This window comes from Nannobrachium achirus, assembly GCF_963921795.1.
Source record: "Nannobrachium achirus genome assembly, chromosome: 4".
NCBI classification, from domain to species: domain Eukaryota; kingdom Metazoa; phylum Chordata; class Actinopteri; order Myctophiformes; family Myctophidae; genus Nannobrachium; species Nannobrachium achirus.
In genome coordinates this window covers 63070741-63089684 of record NC_137813.1, presented here as the reverse complement: position 1 = coordinate 63089684, position 18944 = coordinate 63070741, and the positions used below count along the sequence as shown (strand labels likewise).

General features: G+C 41.3%; 1 protein-coding gene across 1 annotated transcript in view; it reads right to left on the bottom strand.

Moving 5' to 3' along the window:
- The window catches only part of ubald2 (UBA-like domain containing 2), a gene marked incomplete at its 3' end in the record, with an annotated part of 33320 nt that extends 19018 nt beyond the window's left edge, over positions 1 to 14302 (bottom strand). The window contains exons 1-2 of the mRNA XM_080723596.1: positions 13900 to 14302; positions 632 to 688 (exon numbers count right to left, since the gene is read on the bottom strand). Coding sequence (XP_080579722.1) covers positions 632 to 688; positions 13900 to 14019 — 177 coding nt within the window. The 5' untranslated portion in view covers positions 14020 to 14302. The remainder of the gene's footprint in view (positions 1 to 631; positions 689 to 13899) is intronic.
- Positions 14303 to 18944: the final 4642 nt, after the last annotated feature.

Sequence of the window (18944 nt, the reverse complement as noted above, 5' to 3'; positions counted from 1 at the left end):
CTTCTCTTCCGTGGGTCACTGCCAAATACATTATCAATTTGGGGGTCTGGTGCAGTGGTTCTCAACCTTTTCAGGCCGCGACCCCCTAAATAATCATATTTTAATTGGGGACCCCCCTACCCTGCACAAGCACTTGGAATTGTAGGAGTCGGCATTACATTTAGTTTGACTCGATCTATTCCATTGTGAAAATAGCAGATCTGCAAGGCGTTGCGAGCATGTAGATCTGCCATTTTCACAATTTCAGCTTATTTGACTATTTTACCAATGTTTGACTAGAGGTACTAAAAAGGTCTTTAAAGTCCTTACATTGTCACTTTAGAAATGTGCACATACCCTCAATACACTTAAACTTCATTTTGGTTTGTTTACTGTTGAGTGAGAAAACAATGTTTCACAATAAGCTAATCATCTGGGGACCCCCAAAAATCATTTGGGGACCCGCCCCCGACCCACAGGTTGAGAACCACTGCTCTAAAGGACGACTGAGAGAGCTAATGGCGTCGGCCGCTCGTTAGTCGTCGTCAGCTTTGTAGACGTGGGTCTGTTTTTTCTTTTGGCACGCCAACGTCGACGCAGCAATAAATTAGGCTTAAGGCCTCGTCGTTTGCTGGGAACCGAATGAACTTACCATCTGGTGGTGGTGACTAGGTATGTTGGCCTCCTGGAAGAAGGAGCTCAGGGCCGTCTGTGGACGAGAGAAAACAGAGAGAGAGAGAGGAAATAGTGTGTGAGAACATGACGACATGAACTTGAGAGGGGGCTTGCTGACTCACACACACACCACGATAACAACGAGTAGTTTCACGTTCAATGCTTTATCTTGCTGCTGGGAATGTGAGTCCTCTACCCCCCCCCCCCCCCCTTCCACACAGACACACAATTCAATTCAATTCAAAGGAGCTTTAGTGGCATGAGAAAACATACGTTTACATTGCCAAAGCAAGTGTCACAAATAAAATAAAAACAGTTGAAAATGGGGAACATACATACAGTTGGAGGGGGTACAGCATTATGTAAACAGAGCTATGTCACATTGTGTATATATATATATATATTATATATATATATATATACATACACACACACACACACACACACACACACACACACACACACACACACACACACACACACACACACACACACACACACACACACACACACACACACACACACACACACACACACACACACACACACACACACACACACACACACACACACACACACACACACAAGGGTCAGTCAGTCAGTCAGCAATGCCGAGTCACGTGATCCCCCGGCAAGGTTAAAACCATTATCCCCCGCGGTGTGATCTATAACAGGGTTTGTAAGGCAGAGAGCAAGAAGGTTCTAAACACGATAGCCAACACCTAGCGAGTGCTGCTAAGGGTGGCATGACTTTGTTTCAGTATCTCTAAAAAGGAAAACCAGGAGAAGCGATTACTTTATTCATATTGCATTGTTTCATAACAGCCGTGTTATCACAAGGGGCTTTACACATTGCACTTTCACTGTATATTCTATGTGATAATCATGGAAATCATGGAAAGTGTACAGAAATGAATGGAAAACAATGTAACAATTGTTTTCCATTGATTTCTGTACACTTTCCATTGCTGCCAGAGGTTTTCTTAACCTGTATTCTATTTCATACCCAGTAGTAGCATCTTGTTCTTATGTTGCGACTGTTAGCACAGTCTGCAGTATGTGACATCAACGTGTGACTGTTTTGTACTTGTATAAGTGACAAATAGACCCCTTTGAATCTTGAACACTGAGACTACTACTGTAAACAATTTACGTTTTAAAGCTTAAATGCTTAAATGTGTCTATGTTTTTACGTTTAAAAGTAGAACCTGTGCAATAAGCACCTTCAAAAGTACCTCAGAATTATTGATATGATGATTACTGTTTCTTTACCGCACTACTTTCTTGTTAATATCATTTACTTATTTTGTTTGTTGTAGTTGCTACAATGTTGAGGAACAGAGACCAAAGAATTTGTACTCTTGTCTCATATATATGAGATATAACAACAAATGAATTCTTTAATAGCGAAATGCGATAGCCTGTACTTCTTCAATCAATCAACAGAACACACAAGTAGAGAATGTTGCTACAACAGACAGCTTCTCCAGGAGGTCAAACAACAGGCAAGGCAGAGAGAGAGAGAGAGAGAGAGAGAGAGAGAGAGAGAGAGAGAGAGAGAGAGAGAGAGAGAGAGAAGCATGAGAAAGGTAAACAAGTTTCATGGTCGCCTCCCCCGACGCAAAACAAGGAAGTACACGGCAGCTGACTTCTATTGTTTTGTTGTTTTTTTCAGTGGTGTAAAGTAACTAAGTACATTTACTTAAGTACTGTACTTAAGTACAATTTGGAGGTATTTGTACTTTACTTGAGTATTTCCATTTTCCAAAACTTTTACTTCGACTTCACTACATCTCAGATCCAAATATTGCACTTTCTCCACTACATTTATTTGAAAACTTTAGTTACTAGTTACTTTGCAGATATAAATGATAATATTATAAAACATAAATTAACCACTTTAGCCCTATATTTCATACCTTGGCCATCTACAAGCTTGATCTACAAGTTCACAACGCCTCGCATCGCGATGCGTTGTGAGCTTGTAGACCTGCTATTTTCAAACATTTTGTACTTTTACTTTTGGTACTTTAAGTACATTTCGACGCGAACACTTTTACTCATACTTTTACTCAAGTACTCATTTTGAATTCCGGAGTTTTACTTGTAACGGAGTAGTTAGTTCTACATTGCAGTATTGATAGCCTAGTTTTATTTAAGTAAGAATAATTAGTACATCTTCCACAACTGTTTTATTTTATGTTGTGAACAACCGAGCGACGGCGAGGGCCAAAGGGAGAACTCGATGACCCGCCACTCCCCCACTCCAGCGACAACAACACTGATAAGTGAGAAACCAAAACATTGGCCAGCTCGGCTTGCTTTCCTCACAGGAGCCCAAACACATTCCTCCCAGCGTGTGTGCGCTCCCTCCGACTCGGAACGTGATTCACGCTTAATGCTGGGAATGAACGGTGTGGGGCCTTGCTGGTGGTGAGGTCATTCATTACCTTGGAAAAGGAAAACAATAATCACTTGCTGCTACGAATGCCAAAAAACTAAAAGGTCTTGCTAAACATCCACCCGTCACTGCTTTGCTTTCTCAGAAGAATTCCAAACAAAGTGCCCAGTAAAGTCCTCAGTTCTCATAAATTCATTTGTTAAAGGAGCTATAGTTAACTTTTTCTTGAAAAACGGACGCTAAAATAAAAATAATGACGAAAATATTTTATAAAAAAAGATTAAGCTTATTATATGTGTTTCTATTCAAAAATGACCACAAAAAGCGTAAAATAATGATAACATAATCATTTTCGCCATTGTTAGGCCGACTTTGTTTATATCCCCTTTTATATGGATTGATAAGGGATGTAAACAAAGTCAGCCTGACAATGGCCAAAAAAATTTGACTATTAGCTCCTTTAACTTACTATGAACATTTGTACATGCTCAAAAATAAACGACAACAGTGATACAACCGCGTAAATTGCCATGTTGTAACACAGTTATAGCAATAGCACAATTATAACTCAACTGAAGAGGTAAGCAGTAGACCTCGGTTGTAGTTGTAGAAGTGTGAGTTGGGTTTAGCCCTTCATTTCCTTTTCACTGGAGGCCTACTCCTCCTCCTCGCCAACAACACTTGAATGAATGTGTGCTTTCCCTTGTGCGTTCTCCCCTCCCCCCAACACACACACACACACACACACACACACACACACACACACACACACACACACACACACACACACACACACACACACACACACACACACACACACACACACACAACACACACACACACACACACACACACACACACACACACACACACACACACACACACACGGTCTGCTTGTTTGACAACAGCAGCGGTAGTGCAGGAATGTCTGCCCAGTCTCAAAACAACGTGACACACATATCAAAGCTTCAATGCAGCCCGGGCTGCTATTGTGCACCGAGGGCCACCGAGTCCACGCTCCTTTTGTCTTTCACCGTTTTTTTCTTCTTCTCCCCTCTCTTTTTTCCCAGACCCCGAGTTTTTTTTTTGTCCGCCATCAATCATGAAAGCTTCACTGTGTCGACTCGTATTTCCTGCCGCTGTAAACACAAACAGCGAGCGACGTAGCCAGCCGAGCCGGGTTCCGGGCCACGGCCTGAACCTACACTACATGAGAGCGAGACCGCTAGGGAAGAGGAGGGAGGAGGGGGTTCAATTCAAAAGGTCTTTCGCTGGTTAGATTCCCATATACACAGTGGCGTCAGTTCAGAAAAAGCTAAGGTATGGCAACATGACTGGTGTCTTGCCTTTGCGCGCGTGCAAGACACCAGTCATGTTGCCATACCTTAGCAACAAGGCATGATCCATTTATTTTAAGAAGTACATTTTATTCCCCCCCCCCGTTTCTACGGTTTATTGGGCTGGATATGGCAGCCTGGAACGGTTGTTCAAGTGCAGCTAAACTTGGCATGATAGGCTACCATTTTGTCAAGATGGGGAGAATAAAAGTGTGGAGGATATAATTATAATAGCTTGTTAAAGTGACCATTTTGTAACATTTTGCATTTGTAGTTATTTTTAGTGTAATTTAACAACATAATAACCAGAACATATACATTCATGGATTTATATGTAAACTTAACTTTTATTTTCCCCCTGGACCCAGGGCATGGCAGCTGCATACCCCTGCCATACCCAATTGACGCCCCTGCATATACATACATCCGTGTATGAATGGGGCGAGTGAAAGAGACACACCGAGCTAAGCGGCTACCTTATGTAACATGGCAGAAGACTGCCGTTTTACAAACTGACAACTAAGACACAAGAACCTCGACAGGCCTCTGCACGTACAAGCAGATGGACACTTAACCCCGCCGGTGAGACGGGAGGGAAGGGCCTGGAGGGGGAGAGCGAGGTCAGAGACATTAGAAACTAGAAAGAAAAGAATGCTATTAGACCTAATATTAACCACCTCAAAGCATGTGTATGCACTGTGTTGACTGCGGTCCCCCAGGGGTCTTATGGGGCTTTTAAGCCGTGACATAATTTTGTAGGCAGAGGAGAACTCATTTTCTGTCCCTCGCAATTTCAACAGATCCGAGACAAAAATAATGACTAAAGTATAATTCTAACACTTTCCTTTCAACAACAAAGAGAAGAAAAATGTGTAAATAGTAAAAATAGTAAAAAGATTCACGGAAACTGGGGGCAGAAATTCTCCTCTGCCTACAAAATGATGTCATACTTAACAGCCCCATAGTTGGTACACTCTTTTTTACCCCCTTCGATCTTACAAATTACTGCACCGGCTACTTTCACCAAATGTTTGCCCGGAGAATAGAGACGCCTAGGGTACATGTAGGGGTGGGCGATGTGGTGATAAATATCGTTGAGACGATACAATGTCTCCACGATATGCCTTTTCAGAGATATCGTATACATTGAGGGAGGGATAAAAAGTCCCGTTGAATTGTTAATACGGAGATTCATTGCAGAATCCATTTAAACCTGCATTTTGGTCTAAATCAGTAGTTTTCAAACTTTAAAATGTCAAGGTATCCCCTTTAACTCTGACAGTATACAAATGAAACCAAATGGACCCGTTAGGGTCCATTTGGTTTCATTTGTATACTATCAGAGTTACATACTTGTAAGGGTCAATTTAGACCTCCCAAAAGGATCTTTTTCTTTTAGTTTCTGTTACCTTGTAGGTGGTTGTAAACCAACATGAAAAAGAATCGTGATAAGATTGTGTATCGTGATACAGGTTGGAAAAATATCGTGATATTGTATATTTCCATATCGCCCACACCTAGGTACATGTAAAATAGGCTTAACTGGTTTTTTTTTTGTTTTGTTTATTTTATTTAAGCCTCTTGAGAATTCACTCGAACAGCCAGACTTTTATCCAATAAACAGACGTGTTTGTTGTCTGCATCTCCTCAATGGCCTAACGATGTATTTAGCGGTGTTATTTGGCACAACAATCAATGCACAGGCCTTCGCAAGGAGAGGGGCTGTACAAGTAAGCTGTGTAATTAACCTACCAGTGTATTATCGTTAACAAGGCGAGTTGGCGGTGTGGAGACGGAGCGTTCACCGCTCACATCCTGAGAATAACTGGCTTAGGCGCATCGCTGTTCGAGTCCAATTCCTGACGACATTTGCTGCATGTTTCTCCCCATCTCCCTCTGCCTGTTTCCTGTCTGTCTCTACTGTAAATTAAAAATAAAAAGCCGCCAAAAAATATATTTTTTACAGCGTCCCCAATATGAACAGCACGTTAATGCGCGTGTCGTGTATGTACCGTATGGGCACCTAAATATGAACGCAGGATGCAGAGATGCACCATAGGCATTTTCATCAAGGTGGGGGACAATTATTTTAGCGCTCATCACGTGTAAAGACTGAACCTTTTAACACCATGGTTGGTGGTTTAGCCAATGGGACAGTCACAGTGACAGAACGTGATAACATCAATGTAAGCACCGAAAACAAGTCTACTGTTATTGTTGTTTTTAATTGTTTTATTTATTTTATTGTGGATTTGGAAGGATAAATCTGGATAAACCACTGTGTCTGGATGGCATTTTGGGGCTAAAAAAGGCCTCACAAAACTATGGTTTAGTGATGAGTCATCACTTTTCACAGTTTTGTGGGGGCCGTTTCTAGGCCAAGGAATGTTTTTTTTTTTTTTTTTGCAAAACAAATGCTTGCATTGGATTCAGGAAAATGGAAAAACCCCTAGTTTGACCCCTCACATGCTACTTAAAGCAGATTTATTTCTTTGTATTATTTTTCTGTATAGTAAGTCAATGGGACACCCCCCAACCCATTTTTTGGAGTGGCTAACATGCTTTTTGGGAAAGGTAGGTCCAGAGGAAACCTTGTACAAAATGTGGTGCTTGTATCACAAATGGGCCGCGTCAGGGTCCCGTCTACGCATCGGAGGACCAGGGAAGCTGTCTGCATGACACCGCGTCTCAAGTCCTTAAATTATTCCTATTTCCTTCACTTGTTTCCAATTTCCTTGTCTGTTAGTCCCGGCCACTGGGAGTTGGCCTATCACCTGTGATGTTGTCATCAGAAATGGCCAATGGGACGTCTCCTCTTCTCTTTTTCCTCAATGTGAGGGACTAACATACAAGCAAGGAAATAGGAAATAGGATTGATTTAAGGACTTGAGACGTAGCTTTTGTCTCAGCGATGCATCCACTCCAACCAAACAGGCTTTCCAAACATGTCAACAACCTGAGAAGAGCCCTGAAAGCATCCCCCTGCTCCTCTGGCCCTCAAGAGATCAACAGCCAAGCCGCTGACGTCACCAATAACAGACTGCTGGTCATTGAACGCACAGGGAGGCGTGGGTCTACGGGCATCCCACAGACACAGTGTTCATGTTGACAGTAAACTTCAATTTAGTTTAGACAGTCTTTTGAATAAATCGTCTGAAATGTTTTAGTATTAGTCTAGTTTTAGTTTTTTTTTTTTTTTTTTTAAATCTACAGTTGATTTTGTCATCAAAAATGTATTTCGGCAGGCCTTGATGGAGTCGTACTCGTAATGGTGAATGATTTTACTCTTGGTTGCATGCTGCTTGTAGATCTGCTATTTTCAGAGCGCAACACCCCAGTGCAACCAAATGATAAAATGATTTGTTTTTAGTTCTAATCTAGAGTATCTCTTCACCACTAGTCCCTCCCTAACATTTAAGTAATTTTTTTATTTGTTGACGGAATTGTCAATATATTTAGTCTTAGTTTTAGTCAGAAAAGCTTCGTTTTTTATTTAGTTTTCTTCAGTGAAAAAAGGGTAGTCGACAAACACTACCCTAGTCAAAGAAACATTGTGCTGCGGGGTGGTGCTTGTTGCACCAACAGCCCTGTTGAGCACCAACGTATTTCAACCTAGCAGCCAGAAGCTCCTGAAAGAGGATTCAGTATTTAGGTAATAGTATTCAGTTAACGGCTTATCCACACTGCCAGAGACGTGAGCGATGAAATCTCATTAAAATACATTTGTTTCAATGAGACGGTCCTGACGTCCCCTTCGCTCACAGAATCTCTATTTGAGCGAGGTTTCGCAGCCATGTCCCGCTGACCAAACACTTTTTTAAATGTATTTATTTATTTGATTGGTTCGGGCTACGTCACTCGCAACGCAATGGCCGGCGCTTCATACGAGGGCAGTAGGGCTGACCTTCATTAGTCCATTAGTCGACTAATCGATCGAAATGGGTCTTAGTCGACTAACAATCTCTTAGTTGAATAATGTTTTTGCCATTTTTTTTGCATGATTCAACCGAGAGATTGGCCTAATTTGTTAGAAGAATAATAAAAAATAGGATATATATCATGATTTATATCCCATTAATCTAATACACACTTTTCATGTAAAAGTGCTTAATTTCCGTGCAACAACAGTAAACAAGCTTTCTTGTTTAGAACCTAGCCTAGCTACATCATCACAATAGCGATGGCCAATGACTTGGCTCTGATGCTATCTTAGAATATATGTCGACCTATTTCACAGTGCAGACACATAATTGCTTTCTTTGATGCTTTAACGATTCGTCAACGAGGATCAGCTGGGTCAGATACGCAGACCTCGACTCTGCAGAGCCTAAACTGAAGTGACCGGAGTCGAATTCCTCTCCAAAAGCATATAGTAAGCTCACATTTCATATTGCACTAGCCCCATATATATATATATATATATATATATATATATATATATATATATATATATATATATATATAGGGCAGACACTGCCCTAGAGGACAGTATTTTGCGTGACATCGCGTCACTCGCATCGCTGGCAGCGCGGACGAGCCATTCCGTTTGTGGCTTTGAAAACCACAGCGTGTTGACCAAAACACAAGAGCAAATGGCATTAATGTAAGGACATCTACAGTACACTCGGTCAAAAACCTTACCATCACAGCAGAAGACTGCAATGCATGGGAATACACAGTTAAATCCTCAGTGTTGATTTAGCCCAGAGAGTGTAAATGGAACCAGATGGACAGTCCATCTGGCTCCGTTTACGCGCCCAAGTTAAATTAACACTAGATCTTACTGTACACTACAGTATGTCCACAGCTCGGGTTACCGTTTGTGAACAGCTGGGAGGGTAATGTGTCTTAATGAGCCTATATATAGCCATCTTTCTTTCATACATGACAACAATCTTATGACCACTTGTCCTCTATCACAACATGCCCAAAAGCAGAAATTGGGACGAGAGACTTCACTTTTCCATGAGTACCGTTCAAATTCTAGTGTAAAAAGCGCTATCACTACCTATTAGCATATATGAGATTTCCACAGGCAAAGTATGCCCCCAGGTTGGGGGCATGCATGCAAGTGGCTAAATATGTATTTTTAGACACAATAAGCCCATTCCCAAGATGCACCAAAATCTTTCTTGGGCAGTGACTTATAGGGGCTGGTGTAAATAGTAACAAAGAAATTGTCAGCTTATTGTGCCTAAAAATACATATTTAGCCACGTGTACGCATGACCCCAACCAATGAAATCAAAATACTAAAATGGCTAAAACGAAAGAAAGCAGTAAATGAAAACATTTTAATACTCATCTTTTCTTTTCTCTAATTACAAACTAAATTATGAACTCTTGTTGTAAAAACTAAAGTTATCCTTTAAGTTTAAATGTGTGTACGTAATGATTAGATGTAGGTGACATGTGACATGGACACATACAGGTCATCAAGATGGGACCTTGTCCTAGAAAATGGCATCAATATTACAATATCTATCCAGTAGAACTGTTGAACATTATGTAGACTGGGATATTAAAAAATAAAATAAAAACATTCAGTGTTAGGTGATTAAAACTAGGGATGGCCAACGGCTAACCGTTACCGTTAAACCGATAAGAAATTGGTTACCGGTTAGCACTAACGGTCAATTTTGACCGATAAAAAAGAAAAGAAAAAGGAAATCAACCCATGTGTCACACCAAAAGCCCCGTACACCAATATCTACGCAACATCAAGTCATCAACCAATGACAACCATGCAACTATACGCGCTGTGGTCACACATTTCTGGGACACAAATGTCTGTGTAACATCCATGCATTCACGCAACTGCGAGTCTGCGACGCGAGTCGTACACGCTGACTTGTTCAACAAATGCTCCGTCGTCGATTGAATTTTACAAAACAGACCCGTCACATTGAATCCCGTTTAAGAAGAGCTTAAAACACCACTTTCTAATGTTACATGTTGATGACGTGAGGAACGCTAAAGTCGTCTTGGTTACAGAGTAGGATATGCGAAAATAACAAAGCTGAGCTCAGAGTCGCAAATTCAATGATCGCTGCATCAGCACACACAAAACACGGACGAGAGAGAAGAAAATGAATGAAATGGACATCACATTTAGCCGATTCAACCATTCCAAAAGTCATACGATTGAACGTTATTGCTCTACATACGAGCATCTCGCTGAGGCTGTTTTGTTAGGCGATAGCCAGGGAGTGCACAGAATGTTAGAGAGGCATGGGCTGAATGGCATTTTGGTGGACAATTCTGTTGATAAAAGTTAAGGGCTCCAGCCCCCTTTGCTGTATGTGCGCACGTGCCTGGCGAAAGCGCATCACATTACAGACTGATCATTTCAATGCCACCGTTTCTTTGCAAAAACACATTTCTTTTAGAAAACATTTGTATTCTTGTTTCTCCTAGTTTTATTGTTTGTAATGTGTAAATATGGCACTTTATTATGGGGAAAAACGGGTGTATTTTCCTTTTTTAAATCGCTAAAATAGCGCATTTATGAACACATTTACTTAACGCATTTTTGAAGACATTTCCTTAACGGTTAACGGTTAATTAACTGATAAGGCCTTTCGGTTACCGGTTAAGAAAAAAATCTCCATTTGGCCATCCCTAATTAAAACTGATAGTTATACACTTGTTCATGTGTTTTTGCCAATTAAATTTGGATTTTGCTTGAACACACATGTATCAGAGTGCCCTTCTGTATCACAGATGTATACAGAAAGCCGATCTACAAGCTTGTAGATCTGCTATTTTTGGTGAACCTTCAAGTGGTTAAACTTCAAGCATTTCAGTCATTTCTGATGGAAACGGATATTTCTCTGTGACATAGCCTACTGTATCTCAGGTGGAAAGATGTGAATATTAAGTCGCGTAATATGATGTAAGATTCTAAAGATTTAGAGTGTAATTCAGGGGTGCCTTGGATGAAAAGGTTTACAGGGGTGCCCCGAGTCAAAAACGTTTTGAAAACCCCTGTTTTAGAAAGAGTATGATGTTCATCGTTTACCTGGTCACCCGGAGTTTCAAATGAACATAAAGTTATTTAAATATAGCAGCATGTTGTTTAGACAGATGTTAGACTCATGTAAGATGTAGTATCCTAGGTTCTTTGAGGCACTAATATTGTTCTCTTTGCACCATTTATGTTAGGCTAGCATGTTTGTTGACTACAGTTCCATGACATTTCCTCTGAGGCTATATCCACAACAATATTCATGGGTATCATTTAGTCCTACAAGGCCATGTTGAGGACCGACACAGGTGTTTCCATTTGTCTGATTGGCATCGAACCAATGTTCTACACCAATCAGAACACCTGTGTTGGTTTTCAAAATGGCCGTGTCGGACTACAAATGAAACCCATGAATTGGAAAGAAACTGGCCCTCTTCTTCACTTCCTTTCTTACCAAGTATACTAATTGAGACTCTGTTGCATTCAGGTCAAACAGAATAACGTGCTGACTCTGCCAATGTCACACAAGTGTGGTCTCACGGGTGTGTAACTCTTGAGTGTACGAATGGAACCAAATCAGCCTCACTTGCAGATGAGGGTCCTTGAAATTGAAACGTTTGAGAACCTCTGTGCTGCTCCAAACGGAACAGAGACTTGATTAGTACAATTCACCCTTTGTCAGCCTTCTGGTTGGTCCCTGACTGACCAACCAGCAGGCTCAATCTGCCTTGTCCCGCCCTGGTTCCGCCTTTTTGATGTTGAATTTGCTAAAACATAATTTTTGTAGAAATAAAAACATTTAAAAACATGCTAGTCACTATATTGCCACTGAGCAGCTCCATTTGACTGAAACCAAGTTTTAAATTAGAATTGAACACGCAGAATAACAATACGAAGCAACTGAATTAGAATGGTAGTGGATGGAGTGTCCCACCGAATGTCCCACCAAGACACTGCAACCAATGGGTGTGAAGAGGGATGGGACAATGGGCGGGACTTGACAAAGGGTGAATTGATAAGACCTGTGAAGGAAGAGGCCCAATTTCTTTCCAATGGCTGCAGTGCATAGAGCCCATTAGAATCAGGTGTCCCCACTTGTAAATCACTCTGGATCAGAGCATTGATAGATGCCTAAATGGTACAAATCTGTATATAGCATGCTGATAATTGCTCATATCGGTAACCGGAAGAGTGGGCACCTCATAAAAAAAGAAGAATTTGGCTGAACCGGCTCTAAGGTTGGCATTGTAAGGCCTAAAATGGTTCTACAATTGCTTCAAATTGCTACAACTGTGTGAGATATCCGGCCATTAAAACGTTGTTGAAGGGTAAATTAAGAGTACCAGACCATTTCCGAAATTCTTTAGTTTTTTGTTTTTTTTCACAAACAAATCTTGAGGTGCTCACAATGTTTGGTTGCTTTTCCCAGTATCCAAGGTACCGTGGCCTATATGGCAGGGGTTCCCAAACTTTTTAGCTCAATACCCAAAAGAGAAGTCAAATGTTTGCCCGGGACCCAAACTAGTGAACATAGCAGATCTACAAGCTCACAAATGCATCACTTCACGCTGCGTTGTTGGCTTGTAAATCGGCTATTTTCCACTACTCGTATGTTTTTCTTCTAATTTATTTGATTTGGTTTTTATTTACACATGATTCTTTTGAACAAACATTTAACCACAAAAATGTGTTCACGGCCCAGAAATGGGTCCCAACCCACGGTTTGGGAAACAGTGCTTTAAATGGTATCATTCGACGACAGCGGGTAGTAGGCCTAGTCAACAATGACACTGTGATTCCTGCCAAGAATGTACATGTAAACAAAACCCCGGCCAATGGAATCCATGCAGCAACCACGTCCTCAAAACGTCCTCGACGCTCACACCGACTAAACCGTCCAAACAAGGAACAGGTCTTGTAGATTTGCTCTGCATCTACACGCTGACAAAGAGCATCTAATCTACAAGATTAGCTGTGATCTGTTCTGTTTGACCGAGCCACTAGTACGTCTTGCCAACGAGTGTTCGGCTTATAGCGCATGATCTGTGTGTGTGTGTGTGTGTGTGTGTGTGTGTGTGTGTGTGTCACTGTCAATAGAACCAAAATAATGATCCATTTGGTTCCATTTTGTACAATCAATCAATCAACCAAATAATTGTAGTAAAAGTACAATATTTGCCTCTGAGATGTAGTGGAGTAGAAGTAATTCAAATGTTTATTTATCTGGAGTAGAAGTAAAAGTATTGACATTTGCAAATTGTCCAGTAATTTGCAAAAAGTTACTTGAGTACAGCACTTGAGTAAATGTACACACAAACGAAACACTTAGTTGAGACCAACTGACACACACACACACACACACACACACACACTCACACTCACACTCACACACACACTCACACTCACACTCACACTCACACACACACACACACACACACACACACACACACACACACCATGACACGGATCAGCAATCAACACAGAAACAAGGCGATCACTCATCATGGAGGGATCATACTGTGTGTAGTGTAGTGTGTGTACCTCGAACTGCCAGTGCGCTGCTTGCAGCAGCTGCTGGGCCTGGTCCGCAGCGCAGCCGGCGGTCAGAACGAACTGGTTGATCATCACCTGATGCCTCAGCTCGTCCATGTTCACCGACATGTTCTGATATGTGCTCCCCCCGGCCGGGTCCTCCTCGATACACACTCACAATCACACTCACACACACCGAACCGAACGAACACACAACCTCCTCGATCTGCCGAGTTGCTCCTCCGACCCACCGGCGAGCCGAACCGACGTTTCCTGGAGGAAAGCCGAGAAGAAGAAAAAAACGGTTTGATGTCGACGTCGTGTCGATTTATCATGAACGAACGCGTGTTTGAGATGAATGTGATGTTGTTTCCTGCTCCTCTCGCCCTGGATCTGTGTGTGTGTATATGTGTGTGTGAGTGTGTGTGTCTCTCTCGGGTTACTCTGTCTGTCTGTCCTCAACAACAACATTGCAGCGTTGCCAGGGTTTGCGAGAGAACCACGCGAAGAGGTCAATGAAAACTATCGGCTATATTTGAACAGGGTTGGGGAAAAGTACTCTGCAAAGTAGAACTCTCTGTCAGTCCGGAATTCAAAATGTACTTGAGTAAAAGTGCAAAAATGTTGTCATCAAAATGAACTTAAAGCACCAAGTTATCATGCAGAAAGTCCCATTTCAATTCAAATAACTATTTGTAGTGTTTTTTTTTTGTCAGATGAGCCGGAGGGGGGTTAATTTAGGGGTACTTGACAAGAAAATGTGTAAAACAACCTTAGGAAGCAAGCCCCAAATAACCAACAACACTAGAAACGAGCCCAATATTTATAAGTGACGTTATGGTTAAAACAAGCCCGAGATAGCTTACAATAAGCGGACATGGCAACGCTGCAACGTTGCCGTGATGACCTCACCAACAACAAAGAGCTAAGAGGCCTACCATTGGTCCGTCCGCGGGTTGAGCCCGCCCCCGCCGGACGCCCATTGGCCCCCGTTGCTTTTAAATGGACGGTGCGCGTGGTTGTGGTCGAGGCGCGCCGCCGGTGAGTGGAGAATGGAGATATTTGAAATATTATTGTCCTTTTGTAATGGGTGAAAAGACAACATGGACACACCTAACGTTTATGTAATTAACATTTTCAAAATGTACAGATATATAAAAGGGTGATACATTCACAACAGGAAACTGGAAGAATAGAATAAAATAACAATGTAAGTAGATAAAAAAAGACCATTGGAATAATAGGCCTATAACTTCTGACAGCAAATGCTCAATTTGTGTGTACATAAACAATTCCATTTTTAATTTGTACATACATACATTATTTTATTTTGTTTTGTTCCACTTTCACTTTGTGACTAGACATATTTTCTCATGCCAAAAAATAACTACGTATCTTACCTACAAGATCTCAGTCTCCACACAGCTGATTCAAATGAACAATATGGCTCCACAGCTGATTCAAATGAACAATCAATGGCTCTTCACGTCTATTGCCGTTCTTAAGTGACACCTGGCTTGTTAAGTGACTTCGATCAGCACTTGATAATAAGCATTGATCATAGTTTTGAATCAGCTGTGTGGAGAGAGATCGTGTGCACCTTGTAGGGAAAGTGACCCTTTTGGATCTCTGTCAGGTTGGAAGTGATGACACTTGATTGACAGCAGCTGTGTCTCTGAAATAATTATTCAGTAAACAGTGCACACATGTGCAGTATTAAGGCTAGCGTCTTATAATAAAATTCCATAGTATTCATGGGTTTCATTTGTAGTCCTACACCGCGGCCATGTTGAGGACCAACACAGGTGTTCTGATTGGCGTAGAACATTGGTTCAATGCCAATCAGACAAATTGAAACACCTGTGTTGGTCCTCAACATGGCCGTGTAGGACTATAGAAACCCATGAATATAGGCTTGCATCTATAACATGGGGTAGTGTATGTAGTGTCTGCGCTGTGTCTGTATCACGTTTTCCGCTACATCTCTGTTTGCAAATGTGTGTGTATGAGCGCACAATGCCTTGCAGCAACAGCTGATGGCTGTGCATGTTTGGAACGAGCGAGTGATTCTACCTCAAAATACTTCCGCGTCTTGAATGCCTTGGATCGGCTGCGAGCACCCGAAGGGCGAAATTCTAGTTACTACATACTCAAAGTTATGGGGGTCCAAATGAAATGTTTGAGAACCACTCAAACGTGGTGGACTCATAATGTGCCATAGTGTCATCGTAAATCAGTGCCATACATATTCTGAAGACAACCTGGAGACTTGACATTCAGTAATTGGGTCTTATGATAAAAAATAAGAACATTATAATAAATGGTGTCAGAAAATCTAACATTTCCCAAGGACAAGGCCAAGTCTTTGCCATGGACACATTGGTCGAAAAACACATTTGTGTGGAATGGTTATCGTGGGGTCAAAGACTCTGTCAAACCTTTGTTTATTTGAAAAAGGGACACAGGGGACATAAAAGGAATAAACATGAGTGACTATAGGATCTAGTGTGAGGCTTATTGTCCATACTGTCTTCTATTTACCAGTTAGATAAGGCCCTATACTTTATTTGACTTTGTGTTGTTGTTGTTTACACATGGCCTTATGATGTGTTCTAACTATCTGGACCTTACATAGTCAAGACAAGCAGCTGTTTATTGTTTCGAATGCAGCTTTTATGAGACTGGCTCCCTCCTTATCTTTGTGTCTATATACAGTATGCTCCCATCAATGATGAACTACTTGACCTCCCAGTGATTACTTCTTCCCCCATAAGCTCTCATATACAGTAAGAAACTGCTACGTTATCAAAGTGTCTCTCAGACTCGTTTTGCTTGAACATATTGCATATAGATAGATCCAGCAGCATTTCTCTGTAGAAATTTCAGACCACAATGGCTTAGATCTGAAGTTCTGATTGTCTCAGCACATATCGTCGCAGTCAGGTGGAAACCTTGTATGTCCAAAACCGTTACTTTTTGCACGCAGCACAGATCTCCAATGCATGGAGTTCCGTGCTCATATACACTTAAAGTAATGACGTCACGGACAGCGCGGCCCAATACAGGTGACATCACCTATGTAAAAGTCCATATATGGGTATTCACCAGAATCCCTTTTATGCCCATATATGAAGATCCTTGATGTCATCGATATAATTTATATCACCAATCTCTGTATATGGGTGTATGTTGTGATGTCATGGGAACCACTCTGGACTATATTGTATGTTGTGATGTCATATTGGGATTGGGAACCACTATGGAAGAATACAGCCCATATCTGTGCACGCCCATGTATGGGCATAAAAGGGATGCACTACAGTACATGGATCTCCATATATGGGTAACTGGACCGATATACATCACTGGCCAGCTGGCCCTAAAGGGCGAGGTCACATGTCGCCCTGAGGCGTCTTACTAGTAGTTTGTATTACTTTTGTAGTATGATGAAATAGGGCAATTCATTTACGAAAAAACGAAATAAAAAAGAAATATGGAGATACAAGGTTTCTGCATGACATTGTCGATAAACAGTACATGTTCACATGCTTGCACACGTCATGACCTCAATATCAGTGCAGGCAGTTATCTCGTGACCAAGTATGTGTCATGCACACGGGCTAGATAATCACCATGTGCTTTCTCATAGCTACAAGACATGCAGGCCTAGTGTCAATATTTGACTCCAATGCATGCTGGGACGTGAAAAGCCTATGCCCTATATGCAAGTTAAACGCTTGAACCCCAGTGTCCTTATTCTTAAAATAGACAATCTACAAGTTCACAACTTGTCACGCTGCAACTCTAGGCAAAGGGATTTGGGGTAGGGTGTACCAACTGTAGGCCTCTACAGTTGCAATCTGTTTTACTACGAATAGAGGGTTTAAGTCAGGGGTGTCCGAAACCTTTTTCAAAGGAGCCCATAATAATATGAAAATACTTTAGGGCCGACTGCATCTTCTGCCACACTGTACATTTGGACCATTAAAGTCACATAGAAATAGAAGAATTGCATATATTTGTTATAGGCCTAGCTACTGCACTGTCATATTGTCTTTTTGGCAGTGTATAGCCAAATGTCACTCAGGTTCAGGTTTATTGTCACATACAAAGTATAAATACAATGAAATGATTGTGCTAAGAGTACTCATATCTGTGCTGTGACCAAAACAAGATTTTCTCAGTCTTATTTTCACAGTCAAAATAAAATATAAATAACTTATTTTTCATCTTCAGAATGACACAACACAAGGAACAGGCAGTTAGGAATCTTGTGAAATTCTAGCCTATCTGCAGGTTAATTTCAAAATACTCCAACAACTTCAGCCAGCGTATGAATTTCACGTGACTATACTGGTGGGCCATGAATAATACATTTTAGGAAGGAAGCCATGGGCCATATCAAATTGAACCTCGTTTAACAAAAAGCCCCCAGGCCGGACTTTGGAGACGTCTGGTTTTTGTGGTTGATGTTGTTGTGATGGAACCAGGGATGTCACAAGGGGGGGAAAAGTGGGACTGAGTTACTAGGGCCCAAGGTGGAGGGGCCTGGAATTATTTTATACTTTAGATATACATACAGTATGTAAGCCCACAGCTTGTAGCTCTGCAATTTTTGAAAAGTCGTGAAAATGTGTGCAAATCTTTGAACTAACCCTAACCCTATATGTATTTTTTAAGCGAACATTTGTAACTCAAATGTTGCTTCTGGGGGGTCCCTGGAACTAAATATTTTGAGATGGGGGTCCGTGGCCAAATAGCAAATACATATAATTTTGGGGGTCCTTCCTTCACATGAAAAGGTTTGAGCACCACTGACATAGAAATATAGGTTTTTCAAAAAACCTTAGAAGGATTTGAAATATTCAAAAACTTGCAAAATTCACCCTTTGTCAAGTCCCACCTGTTGTCCCACGCCTCTTCACACCAACTGGTTGCTGTGTCTTGGTGGGACACTCCATCCACTACCATTTTAATTCAGTTGCTTCGTATTGTTATTCTGTGTGTTCAATTCTAATTTCAAACTTGGTTTCAGTAAAATGGAGCTGCTCAGT